The following is a 14,970-nucleotide window of genomic DNA, read 5'->3' as shown; positions in this document are numbered from 1 at the left end:
CAAACAGAGTCCAACCTTCCCTAAGAAAAGTTGATGACAGTAGCACATCTCTCTGCCTAAAGGAGACCCTCAGTCTCTCTACTCAGATCTAACACTGTTAGGAGATTTTCCTGGGGTCTCAGCTATGGTTCAGGCAGAGGGGAAAGTAAGGTAATACGGAGAATTGCGGGGGAATAGGGTGGGAAACAGTTATGAATGGAAAGTTGGAAAGGCAGTAAGTCTAGTGTAGTGGTAAAGAGCAGGAGCTCTGGGGCCGGACTGTTTGGGTACAAATCCTAGCTCTACATTTTCCTAGCTGTGTGGCATTGGCTGGTTACTTAGCCTTTCTGCCTCAGTTTTCTTTTTTTTTTTCAATCTGTAAAACTGGAATCATATCTACTATTTTCTGAGGCTTAAATGAATTAATAGATGTAAAGCACTAAGAATGGTGCCTGACACAGTTTTACATATATATGTGTGTGTATATATGTATGTGCCATTATTCCTGTTGCTAGTAATGGGTTGAAGAAGCCATATGAAGTAGAACGGTCGATGGGGCACCTGGGTGGCTCAGTTGGTTAAGTGTCTGCCTTTGGCTTAGTCATGATCCTGGGTCCTGGGATCGAGCCCCACACTGGACTCCCTGCTTGGCAGGGAGCCTGATTCTCTCTCTCCCTCTGCGCACCATTCCCCTTGCTTTGCTTTCCCTCTGTCAAATAAATTTTAAAACATCTTAAAAAAAACATGTCGAACAGTTGGAACAGTAGTGTCTCTGAAGTGCAAGAATCAGACACTGCAATACCATGAAGAGGTTCCTGTCATTTTAATTAGGCTTGCCATGAAAAGTGATAGCCTCAGCTAATCGCTCTGCCCTCCTCCTCCACATAACCCCCATCTCCCTTCATTTGCACATAGCACAGGAACCCAACGACCCTCCTCCCTACAATCCTCCCACCTCCCATTATGGGAAGAAATGTCACTAAATGGACTCAGCCTCCTCCATACAGCATGAAGCAGGATGAATAAAAATATCTTTAGGAAGAGTTTTGTTGTGCTATATCTTAGGGTGGAGTCAGGGACAGAGAGAGAGGTGAGGTCTGGGGATCTCTTAGAGATCAGAATTGGCCTGAGGGGCACACAGCCCATCATTCACCCAGAAAGGGGGCTCCATCTAAGAGGTCAAGGGCTAGGATGGGCTAGGCTGTGTTAGGATACAGATAGCTAAAAATCCATTCTCCTTCCTCTCCCCCAAACCCCCGCACCCTCCCTAGCTCCCAAGCAGGGAACAGAGTCACAATTCTCAAGGTTTCATCCATGGTTGCTAGAACGTGGGGCAGGCAGTGAGTGGGGCATATCCCCTGGTGCTGCCTGACCCCTTCCCCAGCTCAGGGCTTCTCTCCTCCTGTGAGCACCAGGGCCTGCAGGATGTCAGACAGAGATACAATCCCTTTGACCACGTCATTCTCATCAACCACGACAAGTCGGTGAACCTGCATGGAGCAACAAGGGAGAAAAGGGGTTTAGTGATAGCCTCAGTTAGGATGAACCCTGCAACCCTTACCCACCTTGCCAAACCCCACTCTCAAGCTGCACCCCCAGCTCCTTCTGAGTCACTGGCCTCCCTACCTCTGCTTCCACCAATCTGTTGATGATGGTCTCCAGAGTCTCATGCAGGTAGCACTTGAGGACTCCCTCAAAGTAATGGGAGCGATGCTGCAAGGCTTTGGTCACAGACACATCTAGGTTGTTGTAGGTCTTTTCTGCTGCCAGATTCTGGGGAGAGAGAGGAAGGTGCTTGCAGGGAAGCAAGGAAGTCAAGCCCCCAAACCCTGAGCCCACCCGACCATACCAGAGGGATTCAGGGCAGTTGTTAGCCACAAACCACACCCAACCTATTCCTTTTCAAACTGGATTTGAAAACTCAGAAGCTTCTAAAACCCTTAGGTCCCAGAAGAGACTCAATTCTTCTCCCTCTCCACATTCAACACCCCACCCCTTTCCCTACCTCCCAGCCCCTCCGCAATCACTCACGATAACATCAAACTTGGAGTAGATGTCCACCACACGCCCTAGGGGGACAGAGGCAGTTCAGCAAAGAGGATCTGGCATCCCAGGCTCCCCCTGCCTATAGCATCACCCTTCAGGCTGAGCTGAAGGACAGGAGATTTCCCAGAACCACCCTGATTTCCCTGGAGCCTTCCCTCTCTTGCACAATCTCTCACCTTTCTCATCTACTACTGGCAGTGCTGAGACTCGATGTTGTACAAAGATCCCCAGAGCCACGTAAACAGGGGTGGTGGTGCGGACCATAGCAATGTTGGCATAGGTGCCAATCTGTAGCTCTTCCAGAGACTTAGACATGAACTCTGGCTTGGGGAACTCAGTGATCTGAGGAGAGAACCATCAGGGTCATCTTCAAGAACCCCCCCACCACCACACTTTGTTACCCCTCCAACCCAGTATATAAGAAGTAAAAACCAGGGGCATGCAGTGGCTCAGTCGCTTAAGTGTATGACTCCTGATTTCAGCTCAGGTCATGATCCTAGTGCCCGGTGTCAGGCTCTGCATTGGGTGTGGAGCCTGCTTAAGATTCTCTCTCTCTCTCTCTCCATCTGCCCCCCGACTCCTCCACGCCTGCTGTCTCTCTTTGGGGGAAAAAAAAGGAAGTAAAAACCAAGCTGAGGACACTTACAAACAATTTGAGGAACTTGAGGATGCGCTTGTGGGTGAGGATGTATAAGGTGTTGCCTGATTCCGGGTCAATAACTGGCAGCCTGTGGATCTTGTTTCGAATTAATGAAGAGACAGCATCATACAAGCTGTGGGAAATTGGGCATAATGGTAAGTCCCACAGTGCTGAGCTTGAGATGAGTAAATAGCTTCTAAGAGTATGTTTATAAACAGGGAAAACTGGTGATTGGGATAGGAGAGCAGTGTTCAAACTAGACCTTAAGAGTATGTGAATGTGTGTGTGTTTGGGAGGAGAGTCTTGTTTCTCTTCTGCCCCTGGATCTTTAGGTATCTAGGGCTTTAGCTTCACTGGTGGCAAGGCTCCTCCCCTTATGGACAAATGGATAGCTGGAACTCACCTGGCATTAGGAGAAATGCAGACGAGTGGTTTGAAGGAGTCCTGTAGGTACACCTCTGAAGGGAAAAGGGAGGTCCACAAAATACCAGTATGGAAAACTCTCCAGCCTTTTCCCTTTTACCACCCCCAGTTCCCTACATACCTCTCCAAGTTTCTATCTTGTGTTCTTCTAGCTCATAGATCTGTACCTGGAAGCAGAAGCACAGAACTTGAGACTTGATCTCTCTACTTCAAGGACCCCTCGTTGTTTGCTTGGAAGAAAGGAACTAGGAATGAGGGACTTCGGGTAGGCAAAAAAGGTTTGGTCATTGGGCTTCGGTACCAGTCTTACCAAGGCTGATTTATAGTAGCGATGCAGGATATTGATGAAATCAGTGATGGTCAGCATGCCTAGAAGCCAAGACAAGATTCCTCAGCACTGCTCAAAGCTTCTCTCCCTGCCCAGCACAAGGTGCCAATAATACTATGTTCCAGGAAATTCTGCCTACCTACAAAACTTTGCTTCTTACTATCCCACAAAGGTGCAGCCCGTACACCATTAGTCACCAAAGCAAAGAAAGCTTTCTTCACCTGTAGCCAAAAGAGTCATGATCACAAAGGAAAATTCACAGGGCGCAAGACTTTAAAAGAACGGGGGTTGGGTATGTTGGGAAAAACATGAAACTAAACCCATATAAGGACAAGGAAATTACCCTTAGGATGACATAGGATGAGAGTTTTTGAACCAGAGGCTCCTAGGAAGGGGGATGGGAGAAGAGGATTTCACCCACCTGCAGGGAAGTGTCAAATACAACCAATTTGGAGCTTGTGGGAATCAGGTCATAGCAGCGATGAGACTTCATGAAGGAAGTATACACACTATTGTTGGATTCTGGGGTCTCTGCATAGGGTGGGATAGTTAGAAGCTTCCTTCCATGCAACAACTCACAATCAACAGAGGCAGAAAATAAAAGTGTAGCTGTTCAAATATTTATAGCCTGATTTTTTTAATAAGGCCCCTTTTCTATCTGTTTTGTTCTTACTGTTCCCACAAAAACTAGATATACTCCTTAGAAACTATTTCATCCAACCCCCATATCCAGGTAGGACTCTATCTATTGGCTCCTCAGGCAAAAGACAGCTACTAAAACAGAAAATCTATTAATAGCTTTCATTAACCTCTTCTAGCCTAAAGGTTTTTTCTCATCTTTAACTCAAATTTCCCCTTTCATGTATTTAAGTGCATTTTCACTTGTTGTCTTTTCTCAATTAAGACGTAATTAAGCTTCTTAAAATGCAAGTAAGCTTCTTAAAGTTCTTCTAAGATCTGCAGATGAGAAAGTCATGGTCCAAGTTGGGCTGTTTCAGATCAACACTCAGTTGAAGCCCAGTGCTTAATTAACCTGGCTGCAAGCGCCCTGAGAGTCCATCTTGGGATGACCCCGTGAATCAAAAATCATCCCATTTACTCTAGACAAATGGGAGAGCCTGGCTGTGTTCACGTGTCTATTCCTCTGATTTTAATTGCTTGCTCTAAACTGGAGAAGCAACCCAGAAAATAATAAACTTGAAGGTGCTATGTACTATGCTATGTGTACTTTAAAAATATCACATCATTTATTCCTTATGACAAACCTGTAAAGCAAATACTGTCCTCATTTTTCAGATGAGAAAACAGGTGGGAAGCAGATAAACTGCTCAAGGTTGCACCATTAGTAAGTGGCAACACAGACTTACACACAGACCTGATTCCAAAGTTCACGATCGTAGTGCTCGCTTCGGCAGCACATATACCAAAGTTCATGATCTTAAATGCTATGCCAGGTGTTTTTTTTTTTTTAATTTTTTATTTTTTATAAACATATATTTTTATCCCCAGGGGTACAGGTCTGGGAATCGCCAGGTTTACACACTTAACAGCACTCACCAAAGCACATACCCTCCCCAATGTCCATAACCCCACCCCCCTTCTCCCAACCCCCCTTCCCCCAGCAACCCTCAGTTTGTTTTGTGAGATTAAGAGTCACTTATGGTTTGTCTCCCTCCCAATTCTATCTTGTTTCATTGATTCTTCTCCTACCCACTTAAGCCCCCATGTTGCATCACCACTTCCTCTTATCAGTATGCCAGGTGTTTTTAATGTTTAAGATTTTACCCATTAACACAAGTATACTGTTTAAAAAGCCAAGCCTAGAGATTTTTTTTTAAGAAAAACTGCAGTCCATGTCACCTACTGCCCTGTCTTACCCCTACCCGAATTGATTATTTTGGTACTTATATCTAGGTCTATAAATAACAACCTTTTCTTTTTTTTAATTCCTCCATTTTGGGGCATTATCTATTATCATTCAAGCAATATGAGAATTTTTAGTTCTCCTTCCTACTAGGACCCCAACACAAACATGTACTTCCTATCTCCCCATTCTTCCAGAAATTATGTTGGCTATATTAGTATTAAAATAACTTTGACGGAATTCCTTTTTCGGAGTGAAGCCCAGTGGTAAACTCCTGACTTTTTTTTTTTCTTTCTTTCACAACGTTGTTTTCCCTGGAGTTAATAACTGTCTTGTCTTTTTGTTTTTATAACTAATTCAAGTATTATAACTAATTCAAATCCAAACTCTTCATCAGTTGTTTAAATCTCTTCAAGAAATTCAGAAACTTGGGGCGCCTGGGTGGCTCAGTGGGTTAAGCCGCTGCCTTCGGCTCAGGTCATGGTCTCAAGGTCCTGGGATCGAGTCCCGCATCGGGCTCTCTGCTCAGCAGGGAGCCTGCTTCCTCCTCTCTCTCTCTGCCTGCCTCTTTGCCTACTTGTAATCTCTCTCCGTCAAATAAATAAATAAAATCTTTAAAAAAAAAAAAAAAAGAAAGAAATTCTGAAACTCTAGATAGTCTCTCAATTTAAACCACCCAAAGAAGTTTCTCGTGAATCTTTTGACCTGCTCAAATCTGGGCTGGTTTGCTGGTGTGCACAGCTGTCTTCCAGAGATCTTCGTTCATCACTATCCAGGGGCCCCCTTTCATGTCGTTTTTGTACTGGCACTTCTATGTCCTGTACTCTTGTGTTTTCAACTTTCTTTCTTTTTTTTATTACTTCCTTGTTTTGGTGATATACATCTTCCTGTAGCTTCCTGAGAAAGGGTGCATGGGAGGTAAATTTTTGAGACCTCACAGCCTTGCAGATATCTTTATTTTACCCTCACCTTTGATGTATAATTTGGCTGGATATAAATTCTAGGTTTGGATTTATTTTCCTAAAGAATGTTGAAGGCACTGCCCCCATTGCCTTCTAGTTTCTGGTGTGTTGGAGAGTCCGAGGCAATTCCAATTCCTTTTATGTAACATGTTTTTGTTTGTTTGTTTGTTTCCTTTCTGGAAGCTCAGGATCTTCTTTGTTTCCACTGTTTTGAAATCTCATGATGATTGTGCTTTGGGCAGGTCAATTTCATCCACTATGCTGAATACTCAATGAATCTTTTCAGTATGAAAACTAATGTCCTTCAGTTCCAGGAAATGTTTTTGAATTATTTCCTTGATCATTTCCTTCTCTTTGTGTTGTCCTTTTCCTCTTTCTGTAACTCCTATTATTTAGAAATCAGACTTCCTAGACTGACCCTTTAAGGTTGTTTTGTTTTGTTTGGTGAGTTGTTTTTGTTGTTATTGTTGTTAAAAATATCTCTTCTAGTTTACACTTCTTTTTCTTTCCTTTACTTCTTTGATTTTGGGGGCTTTTTAGAAAGATTTTCTTTTTTAGTAATCTCTACACCCAACATGGGCTTGAAATCACAGCCCCTAAGATCAATAGTCAACTGAGTCCATCAGGCACCCCACTTTGTTTTTTTGAGGGGGCAGAAGGGACAGAGGGAGAGTGAGAGAGAGAATCTTAAGCTGTCTCCACACCCAGCACAGAGCCCAACATGGGGCTCGATCTCATGACCCTGAGATCATGACCTGAACTGAAATCAACAGTCAGATGCTTAACCAACTGAGCCATCCAGGCACCACACTTCTTTGATTTTTAGTTCTACTTTTTGGGAGTCTTCCTCCACTTAATTTTCCAAACGTCCTACTTAGTTTAAAATTTTTCCTATTGTATTTTTAATGTCTAAGAGCTCCTCTTTGTTTTCTGAAAATTCTTAAAAAAAAAAAAAAAAAAGAACAAGACATCCTCTATTTGTTGCATGATGGAAATAGGTTATCTGAGTATATATTAACATTAATTTTTTAAAGTTTTCTTCTCTGTGCATTGATTTCTTTCTGTTGTTTTTTTCCCTCTGTTTGTTCTTCGAGGGGGCAGTTTGAATCACTTTTCTTTTTATTTTAGAGGCATTTTTTACATCTCTGGTTATCCTTGGTTTAAAGGAGCATTCAAACCATATTCTAAGAGTGCAGTCTCTCTCTCTCTCTTTCTCTTTTTAAGACTTTATTTATTTTGGAGACAGAGGACAAGAGAGAGCAGAGGGCACAAACAAGGAGGGGGAGAGGGAGAAACAGGCTCCCCGCTGAACAGGGAGTCCAATGGCTGGATCCCAGGACCCTGAGATCACAACCTGAGCTGGAGACAGATGCTTAACCAACTGAGCCACCTAGGCGCCCCAAAGCGCAGGCTTTAAAGTTGACTGGTAGCTCAAATGTACACATAAGTCTTATTGACTATGAGCTGTGTAGATGGAGAACATTCAGTACTTTTATTTTTAGGGCTTTCCCTTCAAGGGGATTCTGCAGAAGATTATTTACTCAATTTTGTGCTTAGAGGGTGAAGACTTCTGTCAGCATTCGGGAAATTAGATTGGGGAAAGGACTGGGATCTCAGCATCCAGTGTAGTTCATTCATGCTCCTGTGTTTAGTATAGTACTGCAGCCATCAGCTGGGCGGACCTCCTCTCCAGACGTCCAGTCCTTTTTTTTTTTTTTTTAACAGATTTTATTTATTTATATGACAGATTACAAGTAGGCAGAGAAGCAGGCAGAGAGAGAGAGAGAGGAAGCAGGCTCCCTGCGGAGCAGAGAGCCGATGCGGGGCTCGATCCCAAGGACCCTGAGATCATGACCCAAGCCGAAGGCAGAGGCTTAACCCACTGAGCCACCCAGGCACCCCAGACGTCCAGTCTTTGCCAGAGTTGGGAGGAGTTTCCTAGCTGCACTCAGCTAGGGAGTAGGGAGTCTCTGAATCTAACTGCTTCTTAGATCTTCAATTCTTCTCTTGGCTTTCCCTGCTGCTAGTTTGTAATTCAGTTTTCTCAGGTCTGCTAAATGATTTACCACTCGTGCATCTGTTTTCCCGCTTCCAATTACTAATGTCTCCTCTCTTATTCTCTCTATTCTGGTGGGTTTCTTCCTTTGGAAAAAAATTCTTTTGTGGTGGTTTTAGTAGGTTTTGTGAAGGAACAAAAGTAGATGCATGTATTCAGTCTACTATCTTTGACTGAAGCCTACTATTGTTTTTCAAGGAAATCTCTTATGGCCCCGTGCTGCTGGCGTATGTGGGTCTCCAGTGTCCCACATCCAGTGTCCCCCATCTGGGGGACATCTGGGAACTCCCCTGCCTTGCCCAAGGGGCTGGTTTAAGGAGTTCCCAAGAACGTGCCTTTTGATGCCAGTTTAAGACATGCTACACTGACAGTTAAATACCATCAATATAGGCCATAGACTTATAAACACATTTGATTTAGCTTTCTCAGTATTTTAAAAATTAATTAATTATTTATTTATTTAAATTTTTAAAAAAAGATTTTATTTTATTTTATTTTGACAGACAGAGATCACAAGTAGGCAGAGAGGCAGGCAGAGAGAGAGAGAGAGAGAGAGAAGCAGGCTCCCTACTGAGCAGAGAGCCCAATGCGGGGCTCTATCCCAGGATCCTGGGATCATGACCTGAGCCAAAGGCAGAGGCTTTAACCCACTGAGCCACGCAGGCGCCCCTTTAAAAATAATTTAAATCAGTTTCTCAATTGTAAAAATCTGGAGATTGAGATAAAAATCCAAATTCTGAGCTTCTTTCAAAATCAGATCTTAGGCCTGAATTTCTGAAGAGTGATAACTGCCAAGACCTAGAAAGTTGCTGCGTCCTTTTAGATGTGACAAGATCTATAGGTTTTCGTAGTTGTATGCACCTATAGCACTGCTTGGTTCACAATTGGAGTTTTTGAGCCTTGCCTTAGTGCTACTGCAGATGTACTCAGAAACATAAAATAGGCACTAGTATCATGCGGCAGTACTCAGTTACGAAGATATTACCCAGATAATTCAAATATGACTATGTTAACCTTTTAGGATACCAACAAAATGAAAACAGAACATTTAAAAATTCTTGTGGAGAACTCATAGATCCTTAATAATACGTCCTAAGATCTCAGCCCATATTTCAATTTTCAATTCTCTGAGAAAGTGTGTACTCTTCATGCCATCAACATGTCCTGGGAAGACCTAGAGGTGTTCCTGGATAAAATCCTTTAAGGGAGGGGTGCCTGGGTGGCTCAGTGGGTTAAAGCCTCTGCCTTCGGCTCAGGTCATGATCCCGAGGTCCTGGGATTGAGCCCCACATCGGGCTCTCTGCTTGCCAGGGAGCCTATTTGCTCCTCTCTCTCTCTGCCTGCCTCTCTGCCTACTTGTGATCTCTGTCAGATAAATAAATAAAAATCTTAAAAAAAAAAAAATCCTTTAAGGGAGGCACCTGTAAGTTCTGCTTCTTTCTAGATCGTCTACAGCTGGACCCTACCATTCTAACCAGTTATTTGTGCAGGTGCTAGAACTGCCTTCTCCTCTGCCCTGGATTTTAGGGTTTAGTGCCTCTATTTCTAGATTAGTTTTAAGGGCTTTCAAGGCCTTTCTATAATTTCTCATGTACACTCAGTGGCTTTAGTGAGCTCAATGGATGATAAAATCCTAGTGGCATTGTTTCAGGGCTAATCAGAAAATACCATTCACCACTGATACATGGTTAGCCGGCCCAGAATTGCCTATGGAGGTTTTCCCTCAAAAATTTCAGTGGTTCGATAATTGAAAATATTAATCATTCCCATCCTGCCCAAGATTTATTCCTGGGTGATCCTGCCAAATTACTAATCCTGACTGGTATGGTTTGGCACATTATCTGGCCCAGTTTTGATTTTTCCCAGGGGGCATCCTGAGAGAAATTCAAAAGCATCGCTGAGGACAAGTTAGGATTGGGCTATTGCTTTCGTAGCAGTTTCCTTTCTTCAGTAAACTTACCTTGAAGATGCTCATTTTCCATAGCTGGGGAGCTATCTGAAGAAGTGACCTGGAGAGACAAGAGGAACAAAGATTCAGCCTATCCTGGGCTCCATCCATTTTAGCCGAGCATGATGAGAAGGGCTAATGAACTAACGATGTCATTTAAAGCACTATGAAGCCCACTTAAAATATTACCTCATTTAATCATAACAATCCTGAGGTAAAAACTAATTAGAAAACTGAGGTTCAAGAAATATTAAACAGCCTGCCCAACATCACATGGCTGGTAAGGGAGGGGTACAATACGAGTTTGAACACATATCTGTATGGTTCCAAAGCCTATGCCCTTAACCACACTGCCTAATGAAACATTTGACTTAAAAGCTTAGACTAGAAAATCTGAGAATCCACAAGGTTCTCATAGATCTACTTAAAAAAACATGGAAGCCAGAGAGACAATACTGCTTTCCTCCAAATACTAAATCTACTCTTAAGACACTAGAATCATAGACATACCCCTTTACCATTAAGAGAGGACCACATCAGGGGCCTAGTGAGTTAACCGTCCAACTCTTGATTTCAGCTCAGGTCATGATCTCAGGGTCATGAAATCAAGTCCCACATCTGGCTCTATACTGGGCACAGAACCTGCTTAAGATTCTCTCTCTCTCCTCCACCACCCACCCTTCTAAAAAAAGAGAAAGAGAGAGAGACAGGACCACATCTGGGGAGGATCCCAGCAGCTGACTGTTAGAGAGAGTTAAAGTTTGACTGACTGAGGGGTGGAAGAGGACAATAAATGTTTTGAAACTGGGAACCTGATTCCTCTTACTGCCCTTATGAGTCAAAGGCTCCTACAACCCAGAGGATGCTGGTTTTCCAAGTTGATTTGACCACGACAGTCTGACATCAGAGAACTTTGAATACAGAGAAAGCTTCAGAACCATCTCTGGGCTCCCTCAAGTGGGAACATTTGGAAATTTTCTTGTTATCTAGGAACCCAGGAGGGGTCATGATAATTTTAATCCGCTGGAATCAACAGTTTTGGCTCCATATGTTCTGGGTAACATACCAAAACTAACTTAAAAGTCGTACTTCACCTACATAGCTATGTATTAACATGAAATTGAAGGCCTTGGCTTGAACTTGGTAGGTTGGTGATAAACAGGGTCAAGTTTGCAGGACAGCTCTAAATTTCCCTCCTCTCATGGGCCAGGGTGGGGGCAGGAGGGAAGGGGAATAATCTCCCTCTTCTGTCTGGACTGCATAAGACTATCAGCTTGGCCCGGCATTTTGGCAAGGCTATCGGAACATACTGCCTCATCACTTTTAAGTGGGAGAGAGGGCTGTTCAGTGGTAAAGATACACATGGGATAACGCAGTCTCACAAAGATCTATACAAAGACACAGAAACAGCTACTTGTGTAGCTGTTTATTATACCCATCATATAATACATACTGCATTGTGCTACAGTTTTTTTGTTCTTTATCTACCCAAACAGGTTTTAAATTCCCGGAAGCTAGAACTGTTTTATATTTCTTTGTATCACCCACACCACTTAGCATGGGGTTCTGCACATAAATCTCAACTGTTTTGCTCTTTAACTCTCAAATTGATAATGATAATGCATACTCCTGTGAAGAGAGAGGCCTAAGATTAAGCTATAGAGGAAAAAAGTGATGTACAGCTAGAGATACAGAAACCTACACAAGAGAGTGAGGCATTATTGAATATGACTTTACCTTTCTGCCTGTTTCTCCACGCAGGAGAATAATTACTTCTCTCTGCTTTTAATAGCATAGGAAACCTGGGAAAGTATCACTATAACACAAGTACAAAATATTATGGAGACACAGGCTAGATCTGACACATGGACTTACAGTTTCTTCTGAACTCCTGATCCACATTTTATTTTATTTTATTTTATTTTTTTTAATATTTTATTTATTTATTTGACAGAGAGAAATCACAAGTAGATGGAGAGGCAGGCAGAGAGAGAGAGAGGGAAGCAGGCTCTCCGCTGAGCAGAGAGCCCGATGCGGGACTCGATCCCAGGACTCTGAGATCATGACCTGAGCCGAAGGCAGCAGCTTAACCCACTGAGCCACCCAGGCGCCCCCTGATCCACATTTTAAAATATATATATATATATATATATATATATATATATATTTATTTATTTATTTATTTTAGAGAGAGAACATGTACATGCTAGGGGGAGAGGGAGAGAAAAACTCAAGCAGACTTGGCACTGAGCACAAAGCCTGATGTGGGCTCACTCTTATGACCCCAAGATCATGACCTGAGCTAAAAGCAAGAGTCGAATGCTTAATCAACTGTGCCACCCAGTTACCCCCAATCCACATTTCTGATTGTTTGCTGTAATGCCACAGATATCACAAAAACTACTCAAACACTTCAATACAAAACAGCATCTGTCCTTTCATCCTATTATTCTTACTGGGGTTCCCTTCTCTGTTTTTTCGCATTGCTCTCCTCTGAGTGCCTAGAACTGTAGTATTGATTCCTCCAAGAATGAGCTATGCCAATATGTCTGCTTGGACTTGCAGGGCAGGGCATGACCTAAACTTGTCCTTAATGTCTACCAACTAAACTGATATGTTAGAAATGTCTCAAATCCATTTCTCTCCTTTCCACTTTCAGTTTCAACTTGGCTTTTACCTCTCACTTCTGCAACATTCTCTAAACTGGTCTCCCTGTCCAAAATCTATCTCCTTTTCATCCTTCATGCTTCCTCCAAGTTCTCTCACTAAGCATCTCAGGTCTGTAAGGAACTTTTATCTCCAGCACCTAGGAGGTCACTACTTTCTAAAGTGACTCCATCCATCTGCAGAAGCTGCTAAGAACATTCCTAAAGCACACTCCCTGCTTGGGTCACAGAGCATCCATCGCTCCCCTTATTACAAAACAAAGTTCAAACTTAGTGTGGTATGCTATACCTTCAACCTGACCTCAGCCTACTTTTCCAATCTTTTCTCCCAAGCAAGCAAAATCCAAAGCTTGAGCAACATCAAGCCACTGGCTCACCCCCAATTAATCTCTACATACCCGTTTCTATGCCTGTGCTCACACTGTTCTCTCAACCTGCAATGCCCTCTCCTAGGTCCATAATAATTTCTCCCTCCTCTATGTTTCCACAGTCCTTTGTTTGCATCTTGATGATAGCATTCATTACAGTCTACCTTCGGTAACAGCTGTCATTGGTTCGCCCTCACCCCCACTCCAGGCAGGCTGAGCATTTTCAAAGCAAGGGTTTTCTTTTCTTCTTTTTAAGACAATTTCTATCCCAAGAACCTAATCAATACAAAAAGTGTGAGGACTAAATTAGAAAAGCTATGTAAAAATGTTCTGTAAACCATACTACATTGACAAGTAAGTAAAATAAAAATTGATACATTATTTTGCATTTAATGGACTCAGACCTTTTGTTAGTCTTTATTATTATTTTTATTTTTAATGTAAACTCTATGCCTAACATGGAGCTAGCACTCATGACCCTGGGATCAAGAGTCACATGCTCTCCTGACTTGAGCCAGCCAGGTGTCCCAGACATTTTATTTTTGTTCAAACTTCTCTTAGTCTGTAAGAGCTGACTCCCTTGCCTGGGTGCCCAACTGCAAATCACTTGACCACTTCTGTCTGTTTTCTCCTTTAAGACTTGAGGGACAGGACTTCTCTGCAGGCAGAGAAAGGGTGTGGTAAAGGAACTACTAAAGGCATAGGACTGACCCAAAGAAAGATGAACCTGCCAGTAACAGATGATAAAAACCAAGACACGGAAGAGTTACTCTGCCTGAGGGAGGATTATGGCTCCAGAGTATTAGAAAAGGCTCCTGATCGTCACACTGGATCCAAACATGTAAAAGGCTACCTGCAGCATCTCTGGGAGGATGACAAGGACCTGCCACAACTGGTAGTGCCTGCTGGCCAAGAATGATCTGTGCCAACACGCATGCTTAGAATCGCAGAACAGGGCATAACCTAAACTTGTCCAGGGACACAGCGGCCTCTAACACTGAAAGATTCCCTCCTTCAGGGAAAGCCCACTTTTCAGTCTTATTAAGGCAATGTGACTTCGCTAGACAGCTCGAAGCAGTATAAAAGTCTTTCCCATCTCCCTCCTGCCAGGGACTGCAGGGCTCACACTCAAGACAACCGGGGGCCAGGTGCTACCTTGCAAGCGGGAGACCCTCAGAAGCCCCCTGCCTTACCCAGGAAAGCCGGATCACAGCACAGCCCTGCACTCTGGCAAACCTCTGAAGGTTTGAGGTGCTAAGAGGAAAGGAGGTCCGAGATCGCCGAGGTAGGCTCGGGTTCCTAACCGAGAGCAAAGAGTCACTGCCAGCTCGGGCTGAGAGTACCACGGACGTGAGGTAGGCATCGCGCGGCCCAGTCCTAGATGCGCCCAGCGAAGGAGCAGAGGGGCAGGGTCACGGCATAGGACAGACACCGGCTTCTCGTGCAGCGTCGGTCCCTGCTCAGGCCACCCTGTCCCCTAACGGGGGTCTCGGGCTCCACAGCGCCCCTCGCCGCCCTCCCGTGCTCCTCACCGTCTCCATTTCAAGAGGCGCTGACTGGGTTCGCTCGCTTTAGGAAGCTCTCTGATAGCGGGGCAGAAGGGGCGGAGGGGGCAGAGGCCCCGCCCCGCATCCGGTACCGCGACACCACTTCCGCCTACGTCAGATACACGCAAGCCAAGGGCGGAAGG

General features: G+C 43.8%; 1 protein-coding gene across 3 annotated transcripts; it reads right to left on the bottom strand.

The window, feature by feature from the left end:
• Positions 1–778: 778 nt before the first annotated feature.
• PRKAG1 (protein kinase AMP-activated non-catalytic subunit gamma 1) lies at positions 779–14,935 on the bottom strand. Of its 3 annotated transcripts, none has more exons than XM_059185485.1 (13): positions 14,813–14,918; positions 14,474–14,657; positions 10,259–10,307; positions 3,838–3,947; positions 3,556–3,637; positions 3,399–3,457; positions 3,210–3,255; positions 3,069–3,123; positions 2,672–2,798; positions 2,202–2,367; positions 2,011–2,048; positions 1,606–1,752; positions 779–1,469 (listed from the first exon to the last, which is right to left on the bottom strand). In XM_059185485.1, exons 3-13 carry the CDS (start codon positions 10,278–10,280, stop codon positions 1,365–1,367), a joined length of 957 nt encoding a protein of 318 aa, XP_059041468.1. In that variant the 5' UTR covers positions 10,281–10,307; positions 14,474–14,657; positions 14,813–14,918; the 3' UTR covers positions 779–1,364. The 3 variants fall into 3 exon arrangements, with proteins under 3 accessions (XP_059041468.1, XP_059041469.1, XP_059041467.1); XM_059185486.1 differs by having other exon boundaries at positions 14,474–14,579; positions 14,813–14,913; XM_059185484.1 differs by lacking the exon at positions 14,474–14,657 and having other exon boundaries at positions 14,813–14,935.
• Between the last annotated feature and the right edge of the window lie 35 nt (positions 14,936–14,970).

Source organism: Mustela lutreola, chromosome 8, assembly GCF_030435805.1.
Source record: "Mustela lutreola isolate mMusLut2 chromosome 8, mMusLut2.pri, whole genome shotgun sequence".
Lineage (NCBI taxonomy): Eukaryota > Metazoa > Chordata > Mammalia > Carnivora > Mustelidae > Mustela > Mustela lutreola.
The sequence above is the reverse complement of the archived record's forward strand: the minus strand, read 5'-3'. Positions and strand labels throughout refer to the sequence as shown.

Bases quoted from the DNA above. Each gene is read 5' to 3' on its own strand.
- PRKAG1 (XM_059185484.1), bottom strand. The intron at 3,256-3,398 runs GTAAGACTGGTA...TTCTGCTTCCAG, and splicing joins GCTACTATAAATCAGCCTTG to GTACAGATCTATGAGCTAGA. The intron at 3,124-3,209 runs GTATGTAGGGAA...TTTTCCCTTCAG, and splicing joins CAAGATAGAAACTTGGAGAG to AGGTGTACCTACAGGACTCC.